Source organism: Symphalangus syndactylus, chromosome 6 (genome assembly GCF_028878055.3).
Source record: "Symphalangus syndactylus isolate Jambi chromosome 6, NHGRI_mSymSyn1-v2.1_pri, whole genome shotgun sequence".
NCBI classification, from domain to species: domain Eukaryota; kingdom Metazoa; phylum Chordata; class Mammalia; order Primates; family Hylobatidae; genus Symphalangus; species Symphalangus syndactylus.
In genome coordinates, this window is record NC_072428.2 from 10,468,368 (window position 1) to 10,486,907 (window position 18,540).

General features: G+C 53.5%; 1 protein-coding gene across 4 annotated transcripts in view; it reads right to left on the reverse strand.

Annotated features, from left to right (window-relative positions):
* Positions 1–1,288: 1,288 nt before the first annotated feature.
* The window catches only part of CREB3L1 (cAMP responsive element binding protein 3 like 1), a 44,342-nt gene continuing 27,090 nt past the window's right edge, over positions 1,289–18,540 (reverse strand). For 2 of the 4 annotated variants that reach the window (XM_055281294.1, XM_063640907.1), the window contains exons 3-12: positions 14,449–14,633; positions 12,390–12,468; positions 11,300–11,457; positions 10,167–10,316; positions 9,971–10,029; positions 9,722–9,790; positions 6,299–6,398; positions 5,196–5,322; positions 2,152–2,416; positions 1,289–1,970 (exon numbers count right to left, since the gene is read on the reverse strand). In XM_055281294.1, coding sequence (XP_055137269.1) covers positions 1,934–1,970; positions 2,152–2,416; positions 5,196–5,322; positions 6,299–6,398; positions 9,722–9,790; positions 9,971–10,029; positions 10,167–10,316; positions 11,300–11,457; positions 12,390–12,468; positions 14,449–14,633 — 1,229 coding nt within the window. In that variant the 3' untranslated portion in view covers positions 1,289–1,933. The remainder of the gene's footprint in view (positions 1,971–2,151; positions 2,417–5,195; positions 5,323–6,298; positions 6,399–9,721; positions 9,791–9,970; positions 10,030–10,166; positions 10,317–11,299; positions 11,458–12,389; positions 12,469–14,448; positions 14,634–18,540) is intronic. The other 2 variants (XM_063640906.1, XM_063640908.1) reach the window with 2 other exon arrangements.

An 18,540-nucleotide genomic window follows, 5' to 3' on the forward strand; every position in this document is an offset into this window, starting at 1 on the left:
TTCAACAGGGCGTGTACACCAGTGGATGGGAATCTTGGAGGCTATATTGGAATTCTACCTGCCACACACAGCTAGCAAGTGGCAGCTCCAATACTCAAATGCAGCTCTTCTGACTTAGAATTCTGTGCCTTCAATCCAACTGAGGCAAAGGATACAAGAACTAAGAAACTGGCAGGTCTTAGGAGGACCAAACTGGGTATAGTATGTGAAGTGTCTAGCATGGTGCCTGGTCCACAGTGGAGGCTCCGCTCTTGCAGTGGCCATCCCCAAACGGTGGCTTCGATACTCTGTCTTGATCCTTGGAGCAGCCCTGAGGTGAGTGAATTGCAGCAGATTCTTTGGCTGTTTGGTTTGAATTCTGCACCTGGCTAGAAGAGAAAGCCCAATAGAAATGCCTTCTTGGCCAGGTGCAGTGGCTGACGCCTGTAACCCCAGCACTTTGGGAGGCTGAGGTGGACAGATTGCTTAAGCCCAGGATTTGAAACCACAGTGAGTTATGATCGCACCACTGGACTCCAACTTGGGCGACAGAGTGAGATCTTGTCATTCATTCATGTACACATACATACATACATACATACATACATACATGGGGTTCTCCTTAAATAGGCAGATAAAAAACATTTATCTCAACTATTTTCCTAGTCCTCAATTAAAAGCATACACATATAAAAGCTATAAATAAAGCCCAAAGATAGAAGAGGAAATACCAAATCAGTCAACAAAATATTGGAAAATAAAAAGTGAACAGGCTGGGCATGGTGGCTCACGCCTGTAATCCCAGCACTTTGGGAGGCCATGGTGGGCAGACTGAGCCCAGGAGTCTGAGACCAGCCTGGGCAATATAGTGACACCCTACCTCTACAAAAAAAAAAAAAAAATGCCTTCTCATAGTCCTATACCCCCACACCCCCTCCCACACCCCTGCCACACCCCTGCCACACCCCCTGCCACACCCCCTGCCACACCCCCTCCCACACCTCCTCCCACACACACCCCCGCCACACCCCCTCCCACACCCCCCTGCCACACCCCCTCCCACACCCCCTCCCACACCCCTGCCACACCCCCTCCCACACCCCCACCCCCTCCCCTACCCCCTCCCACACCCCCCTGCCACACCCCCTGCCACACCCCCTCCCACACCCCCTCCCACACCCCCTGCCAGAATATAAAATCAACCTACCCTTGTTGTTCCCCTGCCCTTTGGTTCTACTTTCCCTCCCCTCCAATGAAGAAAGGCACAAAGTCAGGAGTTGATGCTGCATCTTTTTTTTTTTTTTTTTTAGTTTTGCTTTCTTAAAGCATGTGCTGAGCTGATGAAGAGAGCAGTTTGGCAATTAAAAAGGCCCAGCGGCTTGGGCAGCAGCAGGAGGGTGCCAGGTGAGGGTCGGGGAGTACCTCTTTCCTGGGCCAGGGAACAGCAAAGCCCGCACTAACTTCATAAAATATAAAACAAGGGAGGGGCGAAGGGAAGAAGGAGATTTGTAAAATACAATATCTTAGGGGATTGGCAATAATAAAAAATAAGGTTCATTATTTACAAACAATTTCTGTTCTTGGTCTCTGTACAGTGGGGGTGGGGTGAGGGGTGTCTGTGAGTGGGGTGAGTTGATGTGTCTGTTTGGGTGCAGGTGTGGGGGCAGGGAGGCAGTGGTCGTGTTGGGCATATGAGAGAGGAGGTGGGGTACCCAGTGAGTGGTTTGTCTGAGAAGGACGGATGGATGTTGGTGGGAAGGAGAATGAGAACAGAGTGGTCGGCCCAAGGGAAGAGTCCAAATGTCAGGGGCAAGGAAGGGCTGGGAAGTGGAGCCTTTTCTCCTGGAATGGGAAGCTCCAGGAGGCGGGGGCACGAGGCGGATCCGGGTTAGTGAGCAAGAACTCCTCTTCTGGGTGCCGGGGGTGCGTCCTACGTCCTGGGTCTTGGCAAGGCCTAGGAGAGTTTGATGGTGGTGTTGGGGCCCAGATCCCTGGAGAGAGAAGAAAGGCCAGGGATGACTCTGTCCAGCAGGAACCCTCTTACCCTCTGCAAGCTGGATCTAGACCCAGTAGGGATGGGGCCTTGGGAGGGTGTGGCCAATGTGGGGCCAAGGGTGGGCAGGAGGCAGGTGGAGCCTGAGACCTCAGGAGGGAAAGGGGCCACCCACCCACCTGTCGTGGAACCACTCCTTGGAGCGGGAGAAGTTGGGGCTGGTGCCGTTTCCACCGTCTTTAGGCCAGGCCTCACTCAGGTACTTGGTGGTCTCGTGGATGTTGTCCAGGTGATCATGCTGCAGGTGGTCCTGGGGCTGCTGCTCTGCCGGCCCCCCGGGGTTGATTTCCCAGCCATCTGGGGGCTCCATGGGCAGCAGGGCGCTGTGGCCATCTTCCCATGAGCCTGCCCCGTCATCGTAGAATAGGAGGCTTCGGGAGGGCACTGGAGAGGGAGTGTAGGGTGAGCGGCGTGCCCAAGATTCCCTCGACATCCTGGCCACATTCATGGCCTAGTGGTTAAGGACGCAGACCCTGGATCTGAGTCCCAGCTCTGACACTTCCCGGATGTGTGACCTCAGGTAAGCCACACACTTTGCTTTAACCTTTCTGAGGCTCAGTGTGCTCATCTGTAAAATAGGGATACTAGGACCAACCTCATGTAAATGAGAGGTTTAAATGAGGTAATACAGGGGAAGTGATTGAAACTGTGTTCAGGAAATACTCAGAAAAGTCATCTCTTCCTAAGCAGAGGGTACTGAGTTTGGGCATCTGGGAGCTGTGTTCTAACCTCCACCACTTACTTGCTCTATCTCTCCCTTTTTTTTTTTTTTTTTTGAGACAGAGTCTTGCTCTGTCACCCAGGCTGGAGTGCAGTGGCAGGATCTCGACTCCCTGCAATCTCCACCTCCTGAGCTTAAGCGACTTTCCTGCCTCAGCCTCCCGAGTAGCTGGGACTACAGGTGTGTGCCACCATACCTGGCTACTTTTTGTATTTTTAGTAGAGACAGGGTTTCACCATGTTGGCCAGGCTGATCTTGAACTCCTGGCCTCAAGTGATCCTCCCACCTTGGCCTCCCAAAGTGCTGAGATTACCGGAGTGAGTTACTGCACCCAGCCAGTCCACCACTTACTTTCTGTGAGACCTGGAATAAGTCTCTTCCCCATTCTAGATCCTAATTTGCCCTTCAGAGAAGGAAAACAAACATTTGTTGGATACCCATCATTTGTTAGGCATTATCCAAGGCCCACAGACCTAAGTAGAGTGGTTAAAATCTTAGAGAAACTCTAGGGAATGAGGTTTCTTTAGCCCTGCTTCCCAGAGGAGGCAACTGAAGTTCCAGGCACTCAGGGAAATTGTCCTCCCTGAAGGGAGGATGCGAACCCAGGTCTGCCTGGCCCTGGGATCTGCTGCCCCTCCGGCTCTGCAGCCATGACCTCATAGTCTGTGTGAACAGAGGTCCCTGGAACTGTGCAATGCGCCAGCTCTGCAAACCAGCCTGCTCCAAAGCCATAAACCTGCTGGGATGTGTCCTCCTCTCCGCCCAGCCCAGGTCCTGGGCCTAAAACCCACTGCCTTCCCTCCAAGGGGCTCATTCATTCCCTCCTCTCACTGTGGCTTTATCCATCAACCCCAGCTCTTTCCACTCCTTTCTCTCCAGTGGCTTCTGTGGCCTTGGAAAAGCAGACACATGGCTCTCCAGACCTTGCATCGCTGCTGCCCACCCGCCTTTAGTGACCACCCTGTTCTCTCCTCCTCAGCCTGCACATGTCCGGGGAGGAGCTTTCACTCTCCCTGTCTCTACTTCCTCTTTCCCTAACCCTCCCCACACCAGCTTCCTCCCCTCAAGGCCCTCAATGTCTAGCTCATCCTCGCTGCTATATCCCTCCTTCTTGAAACTCACTCCTTAATCTTCCCTTCTCTGACCTCCCATCTGTTTCCTCTTCCTCCTCCGGTCCTGCCAGACACGTGGTTCTTGGTAAGTGACTGACTGGTAAGTGATGAGGGACAGCAAGGAAGTTCCTCTGTGGGTCCACCTGAAGGATGCTCTGCCTCTGAAATCCACACTCTTCTTTGCTGGGTCCTACCCTGGTCCTACCTTTGCCAGCTACTGTGATGTAGCTATTCTCTCCTCCGTGAGCTCAAAGAGACTGAGTGTGCTCATTTCATAAGCACAGACACTGTGCTATTTCATGCACTGTCTCACAGCCATGGCTCAGTAAGTGCAAAATTGCCACTCCCATTTTCTAGATGAAGAAATGAAAGCTTAAGACACATGCCCCAGGTCACACAGCAAGTGGCAGTGCCAGTTATGACGGACTTGACATCCCCATGCTCCTAACCACTGTACATTTACTGTCCCCCTTGGAAACAGTAGATATGTGAACCCACACCAGCACCACCTTCCTCTGCCCATGGTAGATATTATCAGTGGATCATGACACTCCTTCCTGTCAATTCTGAACGGTGCCTCAGAGTCCTTCTTTTTTTTTGAGATGGAATCTCACTCTGTCACCCAGGCTGGACTTCAGTGGCGTGATCTTGGTTCACTGCAACTTTTGCCTCCCAGGTTCAAGCGATTCTCCTGTCTCACCCCTCTCAAGTAGCCGGGACTACAGGCACATGCCACCATGCCCAGATAAGTTTTGTATTTTTAGTAGAGACGAGGTTTCACCATGTTGGCCAGGCTGGCCTCGAACTCCTGACCTCAGGTGATCCACCACCTCAGCCTCCCAAAGTGCTGGGATTATAAGCATGAGCCACCGCCCCTGGCCCAGGGTCCTTCTTAACGCAGTGTTTCAGGCAGCTACCACCACCTTATTGGAAATGGCTTTTGAGCTGAAACTCACTTGCTGTTCCCATCATGAGATACTGATGGTGCCTAGCAGATGCCCCATAAGCACTGGCACGATAATGCATGGGGCCCCGGGCCAGAACATTCCTGTTATGCCCTAAACCCACCTCCTGCAAGCCACCCCTGAAGCTCTCTGGGAGCTAGGCTGGGCATCGGGAGCTCTGTATTTTAGTCCCAATTCTACCGCAAACACTGAGCAAAGCATAGACTCTCTTTGGGCCTCAGTTTCCCCATCTGGAAAATGAGGCAAAATGAGATAATGTTGACCCCATACTTGGCTTCTCTCTTATGTCTGGCTTCCGCCTGGACACTGGGGCTGGGGCAGGGCAGCCCCAGCCCAGGGAGCTGGCATGACAGGCGGGCACTCACTCTGGCTGGCCGTGTAGACGCTGTCTGCAGCCATGGGGTCTTCCTTCACAGTCTGGGAGCCGGAGGAGAACTCGGGAAGGCAGGGCACGAGGGAGCCCAGCACCAGAACAAAGCACAAGGCTGCCACCTGGTAGCAAAGAGAGAGTGGCATCAGATCTGGGGCAAGGAGGGGTCACAGCCCTGACCACCCCACTCCTCCTCTCCCAAACCAACAGGCACAAAAGTCTCAGCATTTTCCCAAGGAAGCAGCTCCTCCAGTGGACCACACTCCCTCCTACATGTGGGGTCTCCTATCCCCTCTGGGGAAGGCAGGGGCCGCCAAGGCCATCCCAGCCCATTGTAGGGGGGTCGCCACAGGCAGTGCTAGAAGTAAGAGGGAAGCGGCCAATGTGGAGTCCCCTGTGGGGTAGAGGAATCAGGAAAGGAAGGAATAGGTGCAGGTGGGTCTTGGGGCTGGGACGAGGGAGGGGGACACAGCGGCACATCATGTTCTCAGCAGGATTCTGGGGAGCCTGGCTAGCGGGAGGTGCTGAGAGCCAGGAAGCCCACACTACCCCTGCCCATAGCCTGGCTCTGCCGCCTGACAACTCGAGGGTCTCGGAGGGCGGGGCATCCTGAGCCAGGTGGCAAGAGACTGGCCATTTCCAGAAGAAGACGGAAGAGGGACTGGAAGAGGTCTGAAGCACACCCTGGGATCCTTCCGGGTTTCCAGGGGTTTCCTCAGCCTTTTCAGTGCCATCGGTTCCAGAAAGAACTATGTCTGTTCTTCCCTGAGTCTCCCCAAGCCCTTCCCTGCACAAGGCCTGTGGAAGCTGCCTCCTCAAGGAACCTGCCCAGCTGTCCCCTAGCTGGGGCCACTGGAATCACCTACACATCTACACTGTGTTAACCAGTCGGGGACGGGTGTGAGGCAGAAGTCACCATGGGCTTGGAGAAGGAGGCTGGGGTTGGCTAGAACCAGCCCACCAGGCGCCAGGATGATGTATCCTGGTGACGCTGCCCACGATGTTACCGATCCTCAAAGCTCTGCCCAACCCTGGAAAAAGCCAGCCTTGGGAAGATCTCTCCTCCTATGGGCCTGTGGTGGAGGGAGCCACACCTACCATGAGGCACGTCCCAGTCTGGGTGGCGGCCATCTTGTAAGGTCTGGAGATCTTGTTGGTGACCAGAGTCTGGAGTTTCTGCAGCTGCTGGAGCAGGGTCCTGAGGAGGGCACAGCAGTCAGCTGGCAGGCTTTGACCCCGCAGGCATCTCTGCCTCCTGGAGCTCTCCTAGGGGGCTGGCTCCAGACTTGGCCTCCACGCCAGGTGCCCGTTTCAGTCAAGATAGGAAAGGTCACCTCCTGCGTGGCTCCTCTGCAGAGTGGCCTGGCACCTGGGGCCTGCCTCATGGTGACTGGCTGGGTCACCCTGTGGAAGCTCAGGCCTGCCCTGTGATGCTCCTGGCCAAGGGGGTTGGAGGAGGGAAGGCCTGCCCCCAGCTGTGCAGAGGCCAGCCTTCTTTCGCTCAACCGACACCTGCTATAGGTTCATCGACCTTCCCTCCCAGGCACCCCCAGCACCCTGAGCTGATAAGAAGGAGCTGTTTGGCACAGTGCCTGGTATGTAGTGAGTGTCTAGTAAATGGTAGCTATTGTTTTTGCTAGGTTTTTTGTTTTGTTTTGTTTTGAGACAGAGTCTCGCTCTGTCACCCAGGCTGGAGTGCAGTGGTGCGTTCGCGACTCACTGCAACCTCCGCCTCCCAGGTTCAAGTGATTCTCCTGCCTTAGCCTCCTGACTAGCTGGGACTACAGGCGTGCGCCACCACGCTGGCTAATTTTTGTATTTTTAGTAGAGACGGGGTTTTGCCAGGCTGGTCTGGAACTCCTGACCTCAGGTGATCCACCCACTTCGGCCTCCCAAAGTGTTGGGGTTACAGGCGTGGGCCACCGTGCCCAGCCGTTTTTGTTTTATTGCTGTGTTTGCTTTTATCACGGCACTTCGTTTATTTATAGATTTCCACATCAGTCTCCTTTACTAACTGTGGCCTCCCTGAGGGTGAGGACTGGGTCCCACTCAGCGTGGAATCTTCTGGGTGCACACAGAATGCGTTCAGCACAGGCTTGGTGGGCAAATGTTTAATCTCTCTCCACCCAACCGGGCACGCAGGGGTTGCAGTTCCCACAATGTACAGCAGGTGGCGAAATAACTCCAAGGGCCTGGACCTACTTTGGGCCAGAAAGGAACCCCAGCCAGAGACAGAGGGGTGGGGTGGGGGGTCAGGTGGGATTCTCCAGGCCAATCAGGGAACAGAGGAGTGGCTGGATCCCGCTGGAGAAGCTGGGGGAGAAGGAAGGAAAGAAGGAAAAAGTCTTGTGTTGAGCACCTGCTGCATACCAAGGCTGTTGTCTAGGTTATTATAATTAATCCCAGCAAATAATTATTAAAGACCTACCACAGGCTCATGGCTGGGCACTATCAGGAATTTGGAATGAAAATAATGGCGGGGTGTGGTGGCTCACGCCTGTAATTTCAGCACTTGTGGGAGGCTGAGGCAGGAGGATTACATGAGGTCAAGAGATCAAGACCAGCCTGGCCAACATAGTGAAACCCTGTCTCTACTAAAAATACAAAAATTAGCCGGGTGTGGTGGTACATGTCTGTAATCCCAGCTATTTGGGAGGCTGAGGCATGAGAAGTGCCTGAACCCAAGAGGCGGAGGTTGCAGTGTGCCGAGATTGTGCCACTGCACTCCAGCCTGGGCAACAGAGCAAGACTCTGTCTCAAAATAAAATAAAATAAAATAAAAAAGTAAAAATAATGAAAGAAGACCAGGTGCGGTGGATCACCCCAGCACTTTGGGAGCCAAAGCAGGAGGTATGCTTGAGCCCAGGGGCTGGAGACCAGCCTGGGCAACACAACAAGACCACGTCTCTACAAAATACTTAAAATTAGTCAGGGGTGCTGGCGTGCACCTGTGGTCCTAGCTGCTTAGGAGGCTAAGGGGGGAGAATCAGGAGTTTGAGGCTGCAGTGAGCTATGATCACCCCACTACGCTCCAGCATGGGCGACAGAGTGAGCTCTATCTCAAGAAAATAAATAAAATAATGAAAGAAGAATAAAAGCTAACATGAATTGCACATTCCTAAATGCCAAGCATCAGGCTGGATCCTTTATTCACAGGATTTCAATACCCTCACATCAATCCTATGAGATAATGTTTCTTTTTTTTTTTTGAGACAGAGTCTCACTCTGCCACCCAGGCTGGAGTGCAGTGGTGCGATCTCAGCTCACTGTAACCTCTCTCTCCCGGGTTCCAGCGATTCTCTTCCCTCAACCTCCTGAGTAGCTGGGATTACAGGCATGCACCACCACACCGGGCTAATTTTTGTATTTTTAGTAGAGATGTGGTTTCACCATGTTGGCCAGGCTGGTCTCGAACTCCTGGCCTCAAGTGATCTGCCCGCCTCGGCCTCCCAAAATGCTGGGATTACAGGCGTGCAGCCACTGTGCCCGGCCCTATGAGATAATGTTTCTATCATCCCCATTTAGACGAAGAAACGGGGGCCCAGAGATATTTAACGATTTCTCCAGAGTCACAAAAATGGCAGAGCAGCGTAAGAACCCAGAGCTGTGACTTGATGTGGCTGCTACCTGCCAGGCACTGTGCTGCTGCCTCTACACTCCTGTTTCTCAAACTTCATAGTTCATGTGAATCACCCAAGGACTTTGTGAATGTGCAGTTTTTAGCTCAGTATGTCTGGAGAGAGTTCTCAAATTCTGTATTTTTTTTTTTTTTTGAGATGGAGTCTGGCCCAGGTTGGAGTGCAGTGGCACAGTGTCAGTTCACTGCAACTGCCTCCTCCCAGATTCAAGTGATTCTTCTCCCTCAGCCTCCCGAGTAGCTGGGATTACAGGCACCCACCACGACGCCCAGCTAATTTTCTATTTTTAGTAGAGATGGGGTTTCACCATGTTGGTCAGTCTGGTCTCGAACTCCTAACCTCAAATGATCCACCCCCCTCATCCTCCCAAAGTGCTGAGATTACAGGCGTGAGCCACCGCGCCCGGCCTGCATTTCTAACAAGCTCCTAGGTGATCCTGTCTGGAGCAACTGGCTTTGAGTAACAAGGATTTACACCAGTGGTTCTCAAACTTGAGGGTGCAACCTAATTACCTGGAGGGCTTATTAAAACACAGGGCACTGGGCCCTACCCCTGGAGCTTCTGATTCAGTAGACCTGGCATGGGGCCCAAGAATAAGCATTTCTAATAATTCCCAGGGGTTGTTGCTGGTCTGAGGACCACACTTTGAAAACATCTGCTCACTTAAGCAGCTCCCCAGCCCTGCCAGGTGTAGGTGAGGAAAAATGGGAACACAGGGAGGGGCAGGATGTCAGTGGCCCAAGGCTACAGGGTGTGTTTCTGGGGTCCCTGCCATCCTAAACTTAGTTCTCTCTCCTCTCCCCTGTCTGCCAGAGCTATGCAGAGCCAGGCACGGGTTGCAGAGGGGCAGGGTGCCAGGTTGGATGCAGGAGGCACCACCTACCTGTTGGCATTCTCCAGGGTCTCCACCTTCTTCCACAGTTCATTGTTCTCGGATGTAAATGTCTCCACCCTGTAGAGGCCAAGCAGGCACAGGCTCAGGGGCAGCCCCCAGACTCACGACAGCCCCTCGGCCCAGCCCATCACCGTCACACTGCCTGTGCCCCCTGCCTCTGCTGCCCCATGAGGGAGGGCCTAGGGGAGGGCAGGTCAGGCAAGGGAGTGGATTGCCCACCCCTCCCAAGCCCCTTACTTCTTTTCTAGACACTCCACATACTCCTTCTTCTTACGACGGCTCTCCTGGGCCGAGATCTAGAGGGGGAGGCCCGAAAACAAGGATTAGCACTGCCACATATCCACTTCCTGGGGCCCCCAATTTCAGAGCTGGTATGCCAGGGGAGCCCACCCACCAAGGAAGCCCTCTGAAGCCCCAGGGTGGCAGGCTTTACCTTGTTCTTGATTTTCCTGCGGACTCTCTTCAAGGCTTTCTCCTCGGCTTTGGTGAGGGGGAGTTTTGTGGGGATGGGGTAGCCCTCAGCAATCAGGGTCCGCTTCTCCTCCTCTGTCAGGAGCAGTGGCCCTGATGTCCCCTGTAATTTCTGTAGGAAGTATGATGTGGTAGTTAGGAGCCAGGCAGCCCTGGGTTCAAATTCAAGCTCTGCCATGTGCTATCTACATGACCTGGGCAAGGCACACAATGCTCTATGCCTCAGTTTCCTCATCTGAAAAGGGGGTGGATCTGGGTGAAATTCAGTAACACATGTCAGGTGGCAGGGCGGTGCTGAGAGCTCAGGTGTTAGGCTCTTAGTGCATTGTTCGGGAGGGCTTCCTGGACCCCATCCCTGAGACCACACCCTCAAAGCTTACTTGTCCAGGGTGCTCCAAACAGCATCTCCCTCAGACCCCTCCCTACTATCTTGGCTTGGGAGACTCCACACCCATACCAGGGCTCAGGGCCTAGCTCCATGTTTCCTGGGGATTCTGGACCATCTGGGCACTGCCCCTCACACAGCACTCCTTGGAGGCAGCCTGGGTCATTCCCTAGAGGTCAGAAATGTCAAGTTCTAGTCCTGGCTCTGCAACAGTCTCCTGTTCACCATGAGGCAGGGAGAAAGGATTTGAATTCCCGGCCAGGCGTGGTGGCTCATGCCTGTAATCCCAGCACTTTGGGAGGCCAAGGTGGGCAGATCACAAGGTCAAGAGATTGAGACCAGCTTGGCCAACAGGGTGAAACCGTGTCTGTCTCTACTAAAAGTACAAAAATTAGCTGGGCATGGTGGCATGCACCTGTAGTACCAGCTACTCGGGAGGCTGAAACAGGAGAATCACTTGAACCCGGGAGGCGGAGGTTGCAGTGAGCCGAGATCGCGCCACTGCATTCCAGCCTGGGCAACAGAGCAAGACTCAAAAAAAAAAAAAAAAAAAGGATTTGAACTCCCATCTGCCAGGTAAGCATCCCTCTGAGTTCTGATGAGGGTGGGGATCAATCTCGGGGCTCCCAAACCCTCCCGACTGGCCAGTGCGCTCAGGTGGATGTATTCAATTCCTCACTTCTGGGATCAGCCCACCCCCAGCTCCTTACGTGAGGGGCAGTGAGGAGTGGGGAGGTGGAGATGGCCGTGGAGGAGCGCGCCATGGGCCTGACAGGGCTGGAGGGGGGCAGAGAGCGGGGACTCTGGGAGCCGTCGCTGTCGCTGCCATGGCTGCTGGGGGGCGTCGGAGGCATCTGCACCAGGTCCTCTGGGAAGAGCAGGGGAAACCAGGTTAGCAACGTTGCACACCAGCTCCACTTGGAGATCATGAGTTCAGCTGAGCATGGGCTTGCACCAGCCCTGAGCCCTGACACTGTGGGACACGGACTGCCAGGCCCTTGGTCTCAGCTATGACATCAGAAGCCCCTCTGCAGGGTCAGAAAGACAGTTGACATCTGGGTAGCCAATTCCTGGGTGCTGCCTTATCTGACACCACAGAGGCCCGGCTCCTTTACGGCTCGCCCTTGGCGTAGCCATCATAGGAGCTGAATTCTTGGGAGGTCCTCCCCGACCCCTGACTTCACGGGGTTCAAGGCCTTAAGCTCAGCAACTCAAGAAGATCACTAAGCTCCAGCTCAGCAACCCCAGAAGGTGACTGGGGCCTCTCTCTCATAGGGTCAGGCTGGGCAAGCAGGAGCGATGGCAGCAGTAGATTGGGCAAGAATAGGACTGGACGAAGGCCAGGCGCGGTGGCTCACGCCTGTAATCACAGCACTTTGGGAGGCTGAGGCAGGTGGATCCCCTGAGTCAGGAGTTCAAGACCAGCCTGACCAATATGGCAAAACCCCGTCTCTACTAAAAAATACAAAAATTAGCCAGGCGTGGTGGTGGGCACCTGTAATCCCAGGTACTCAGGAGGCTGAGACAGGAGAATTGCTTGAACCTGGGATGGGGAGGTTGCAGTGAGCTGAGATCGTGCCGTTGTACTCCAGCCTGGGTGACAGAGTGAGATTCCATCTCAAACAAACAAACAAACAAACAAACAAACAAGCAAAACAAAAAAGAAGAGGACTAGGATGGAGAGGATATTCTAGGGGGGGGATGCTTGTCGAGAGACAGGGATGGGCTGAACCAAGGAAGTGGGGATGCTATCTGCCTACAACTGGAGGAGAAAAGAGCCCTTCCCCTGGACACACCTACCCGGTGTCACTTTGAGGAACTGGTTCACCTCCGGAGGCTCTGCTTTGATCACCGGCAGCTGAGTCATCTCTCCTGGGGCCTGAGGAACAGACAAGCCCAGCTCCATTAGCTGCCCCTGGGTCTGTCCCCACCATGCCATCTACCCACCTCCTCCCTAAGGCTGGTGGCCTGCCCTGCACAGTTGGGGAAGTGGCTGGGCTTGGAGTTCTGGGCACAGCTGCAAGGGAACAGAGGCAAGTTCTTGAGCTTAGAGAAGCCAAGTCGCACCTAAGAGAAAGGACTGGTGGCCAAGTAGTGTAGCTCAGACCTTAAGCTCAGAGACGGTGAGCCTCTGAGGGTGGGACCACCTTCCACACCAACTGTGAAGGCCACACAGGCTTTGGTATTCGGGTTGCCATGAGGACAAAACAAGAGGTCATGTCTGGAAGAGTGTAGCTGTTCAATGGCTGGTAGCAACAGCACAGAAGGAGGCATTAATTGGCTGGGGGCTCCAAGGATGCTCCCTGAGAAGTCAAAGTCTGAAGTGAGTCTCGGGGTATAAATAGAAGTAGAATCCAGACAAAGAAGTTGGAGGCAATGAGAGCTCCCAATGGGTTTGAAGCAAGGACCTGATAGAATCAGATGGACATTTTTAACAAACATGCATTTCTCTTTATTTCTATTCTGACTTGTTGTTCCAGAAAGGACTTCAAGAACATGCATGGCTTTGTACACGTGACTACCGACATGCGAGTAAGTGGTGCTCTCTGAGGAAGGCATGGTGTTGGGGGCTGGATTGCAGGCCCTGGGCTGCAGCCCCAGAGAGAAGATCATGATATTGTGGGTGGGACGCAGAATCCAGAATGTAGGCTGATGAGTAAGAATCCCAGAAGGTTCAAGTTGGCAGGGACCTTGGAGATTCCTTGGTCTACATCCCAGCTCAGCCCTCGAGTGACAGAGAGGGGACTGCGGCACAGAGAGCTCACTGTTGACAATGCCAGCTCCTGTGCCTTCCACTAGGGGTTGTGACCTCACTCGCGTGGGCTGCAGGGTCTGGCAGGCCGAATTTGGAAGGCAGGTCAGTTGCTTCTAACTGCATGATTTTGGGCAAATTACTTAACCCCTTGAGCCTCAGTTTCCCTTTCTGAAGCCTCCTCTCCCCTGGCTGCTGCTGCTGTCACTCCGTCCCTTCCTGCTTTGGCAAGGCCTGAGGAGTCTCAGAACCAGTCTTGGAGATAGTCCCAAAAGATCCTGCATATTTGCCGCCGACCCTTCCCACACCCATGGGTCTGTGGTGCGGCAGGCAGGGGCTGACCTTTCTTGCCTTGGGCCACGTACAGTTTGAGCAAGTGAGCCATGTGGCCAGCAGGGGGCAGGGCCAGCCACGCTCCCATCTAGGGATTTTTAAGATGCTGCTCATCCTGTGGAATCCTAGGGCTAGAAGCAACTTAGGTGGTTCATGAGCCCATTTTACAGAGAAGGAGGACGTGCAACGTGCCCAGAACACAAAGGAAGCACCGAGCTGGGCTAGGAGCCAGGGGTCTGGGGTTCACATTCCCAGAGGGGTCTTGGGTTTATAGCTGAATGCTGTCATCTACACATTCGTGGAGGAGGGAGTTCAGCCTGAGAGTGTGGGTTAAAAATATTAATCTCATAAATGTAAACAATTGGAATATAGCACACTTTTTTTTTGTAATTTCCATTTTGATCTTTTTTTCTTTTTTAAAAATCCTGAAGCTTTGAGAAAAGTCAGTGGCCTGGGCTGTCTCCACCTCCGAGACCCTGGACTGGGCTCCTGATGCCAGCCCTGCCTGGAGCCCTGAAAGCTGTCTTTTTCTGCACAGGTGAGAGCCTCAGTCACTCCAAGGGGGCTGTGGCTTGTGCCCATTGTAGGATGGTGAAGGGGCAGCCAGGGGGGTAGGCGGAGGCCTGGGCTGGGCGGGGGCTTCCCACCCTCAGCCCTGAGGCTCATGTCTTCCTGTTCACAGAGCCCCAGGGCACAGGGCTTTGGGCACCTCTTCCCACAGACCCACCAGCCCTCCTCCCTCCCTCAGCCCCTACAAACAGTCCCCAGGCTCACCTGGTGGGGGATGGGCAGCCTGGACAAGGGGCTGAGGCCCAGCAGCGGGGTGGTGGCCATGGCGGCCGTGGCAGCCATGGCCGAGGGGGCAGCCAGAGGGTCCACGGGCAGCTCCAGGCTCTGCTCCTGCTTCACCATGATGGAGCACAGTTTGTGTCCCAGCGCCCACGCTCCATGCTCCGCGTCTAGGGGAAGGGGAAAGGCTCAGGGGACTCTACGGCAGAGGTCTCAGCCCCCTGCCTGCCCCCTGGGAGCTGCTCTAGGCTGAAGTGAAGAGAGCTGTTAGGGTAGACCAGGGGCAGGCAGGAAAGAGGGTGGTTGTGAGGTGAGCGGGAGTTGTCTGGGGCCAGAAGAGGTGAGGACATCCTCTTCATTCAGCAGCTTACAGAATGAGCTTGGGCACCAGATTCACACTCCTCTTGACTGGCTGTGTGTGTGACCTTAGGCTAGTTGCTTAACCTCTCTGAGCCTGAGTTTCTTCATCTGTAAAATGGGGAAAGGAACAGGACGTACCTAACAGAGAAGTTCTGAGGCTTAAGTAGTATAATGTACATAAGACACTTAACCCTGTGAGTGTTAATACTTAACATTAGTGAGAAGTAAATGTTCAGGCTGGGCGCCGTGGCTCACTCCTGTAATCCCAGCACTTTGGGAAGTCAAGACGGGCAGATCGCTTGAGCCCAGGAGTTCGTGACCAGCCTGGGAAACATGGCGAAATCCCGTGTGTACAAAAAATATACACACACAAAATTAGCTAGGTGTGGTGGTGTGTGTCTATAATCCCAGCTACTCAGGAGGCTGAGGTGGGAGAATCACTTGAGCGGCCAGGCACAGTGGCTCACGCCTGTACTCCAGTTCTTTGAGAGGCCAAGGCAGGTGGATCGCTTGAGTCCAGGAGATCGAGACCAGCCTGGACAACATGGTGAAAGCCCGTCTCTACTAAAATTACAAAAATTAGCCGGTTGTGGCGGCACTTGCCTGTAGTCCCGGCTACTCGGGAGGCTGAGGCAGGCAGGAGAATTCGCTTGAACCCGGGAGGCAGAGGTTGCAGTGGGCTGAGATCGTGCCACTGCACTTCAGCCTGGGCAAGAGTGAGACTCTGTCTAAAAAAAAAAAAGAGAGAGAGAGAGAATTGCTTGGGAGGAGGAGGTTGCAGTGAGCCAAGATTGCGCTACTGCACTCCAGCCTAGACAGACAGAGACCCTGTCTCGAAAAAAAAAAAAAGGGTAAGTGTTCAATAAATACAAGCCAGTGTTAATACAACTATTGTTATTTAGTAAACATTTGCTGTGCACTGTGCTAGATGCTGGGGATATAGCAAGAGTCACAAGCAGTTTAGCGTAGTTGGAATGCAAAGGGGAATGGAAGATTGGGTCAGAGAGGCCAGTGGGGGTGGCTTGGCCTTGGAGGCTGGGTTAGTTCAGACATGTGACTTTATCCTAAAGCAAATGGGGAGCCGCTGAAGAGTTTTGTATGTGCTCAAATTTGCTTTTTTTTTTTTTTAGGTTTTTTTTTTTTTTTTAATTAAGACAGGATCTCACTCATTTGCCCAGGCTGGAGTGCAGTGGTGCCCTCATGAGTCACTGCAGTCTTGACCTTCCTGGCTCAACTGGTTCTCCCGCCTCAGCCTCTTAAGTAGCTGGGACTACAGGCGCATGCCACCATACCCAGCTAATTTTTGTATTTTTTTGTAGAGATGTTGCCCAGGCTGGTCTCGAACTCCTGAGCTCAAGTGATCCACCCACCTCGGCCTTCTGAAGTGCTGGGATTACAGGCATGAGCTATTGCACCTGGCCCAAATTTGCAATTTTAAGAAAGATTATGGCTGGGTGCGGTAGCTCACGCCTGTAATCCCAGCTTTGGGAGGCTGAGGCAGGAGGATTGCTTGAGCCCAAGAGTTCAAGGCTGCAGTGAACTATGATCAGACTACTGCACTCCAGCTGGGTGACAGAACGAGACCCTATCTCTAAAATTAAATCAATTTTAAAAATATGGCCTGGCGCGGTGGCTCACACCTGTAATCCCAACACTTTGGGAAGCTAAGACGGGTGGATCACGAGGTCAGGAGATCGAGACTATCCTGGCTAGCACAGTGAAATCCCTTCTCTACTAAAAATACAAAAAATTAGCCAGTGTGGTGGCGGGCACCTGTAGTCCCAGCTACTCGGGAGGCTGAGGCAGGAGAATGGCATGAACCCGGGAGGCGGAGCTTGCAGTGAGCTGAGAATGTGCCACTGCACTCCAGCCCGGGCGACAGAGCGAGACTCCATCTTAAAAAAAAAAAAAAAAAAAAAAAAAAATATATATATATATATATATATATATATATATATATATATATAAAATCACTCTGCCCTCGTGTGGGGACTAGACTGGCTGCAGGCAAGATGGAGGCAGGGAGAACTGCAGGAGGTGTTGAAATCAGCCAGGAGAGAGAGAAGGGGAGGCCTGAGCAAAGGCAGTGGTAGTTGTGATGGACAGGAGGGAATAGATTTAGAAGGAAGCATCCACAGGACCTGGTGACTGGGAGTATGCGGCGGGTGGAGGAGGCGGCAGTGGGGAGCAGTGAGAGGTGAGGCTTAGATTTCCTGAGGGAAGAACCCACCTCCTGCCCACCTAGTGGGCCTCCTGATTTCACCTGGGCAATAGGGCTGGCAGGCGTCACCCCTTTTCCTGATGGGTGCCCACAGTCTTACACTCTAAGTCAGCCCTGTTCGTGGTGGCCCCATTGCCTGGCAGCCATTGAAGCAGCGGGTAAGACAGGGGAGAGGGGAGGGGAGCCAACATTCGAGGCAGGACTGGAGGGGACTCTGGACTTCGGGGCCTGCTGTGGTGGGGGAGAGGGAGTAGTGGCTGACTGATCACCTTGGAGGCCAGGCCGCACCCTGCTGGGAGCCTGAGTGCCCCAGCTCTGGGCCACAGGCTGCCCATGGGCTCCAGGAATACCCACAATCTTCCCAAATTACAGGGCCACGCCACCGGCCTCCGGGAAGCTGCCCCCTGCAAAGCACCCACAGACAAATTGCTTTAAAAATAGACGTGGGAGCCGGGTGTGGTGGCTCACGCCTGTAATCTCAGGAATTTGGGAGGCTGAGGCAGGAGAATCGCTTGAGGCCAGGAGGTTGAGGCTGTGGTGAGCCAAGATCACAACACCGTACTCTAGCCTGGGTGACAGAGTAAGACCCTGTCACGCTGCCCCCTCCCCCCAAAATAATTAATAATTAAAAAAAGACTCAGGGTGGCTGAGGACTTGCTGGGCTGACCTAAGAGGGGTGGATGTCAGTGCCCTCACGGGGTTTGGGGGGAGGTACAAAGGTTTGTCTTTGCCCCTAGGGAATCTTAAAGACTATCGGACGCAGCTCACACTTCTTGGGCTGAGCACAGCTCCAAGCCCTTGAAACACATGAGCTTCTATTTTTTTTTTCTTTGAGATGGAGTTTCGCTCTTGTTGCCCAGGCTAGAGTGCAATGGCGCGATCTCAGCTCACCGCAACCTCTGCCTCCCGGGTTCACTGATTCTACTGCTTCAGCCTCCTGAGTAGCTGGGATAACAGGCATGCGCCACCACTCCTGGCTAATTTTGTATTTTTAGTAGAGACGGGGTTTCTCCATGTTGGTTAGGCTGGCCTCGAACTCCTGACCTCGTGATCCACCCTCCTCGGCCTACTAAAGTACTGGGATTACAGGCGTGAGTCACGCGCCCGGGCACATGAGCTTCTTTACTCATCCCAACAACTCTCTGGGGGCAGGCACCATTGTTCTCCCCATTTAACAGGTGAGAAAATTAAGAAATTCACTCAAGGCCAGGTCCTTTAGAGGGAAAGAGGAATAAGATAAAAGAACACTGTCCATTGTTACAAGCTCCCATAGTTACAAGCTCTCTGTTTTATTTTTTTTTCTTTTTAAGATAGGGTCTCGCTCTGTCGCCTAGGCTGGAGTGCAGTGGTGCCATCATAGCTCACTGCAGCCTCGACTTCCGGGGCTTAAGATATCCTCCTGCCTCAGGCTCTCAGGTAGCTGGGACTACAGGCATGTGCCACCATGCCTGGCTAATTTTTTAATTTTTAATTTTGTGGAGAAGGTGTTTCGCTGT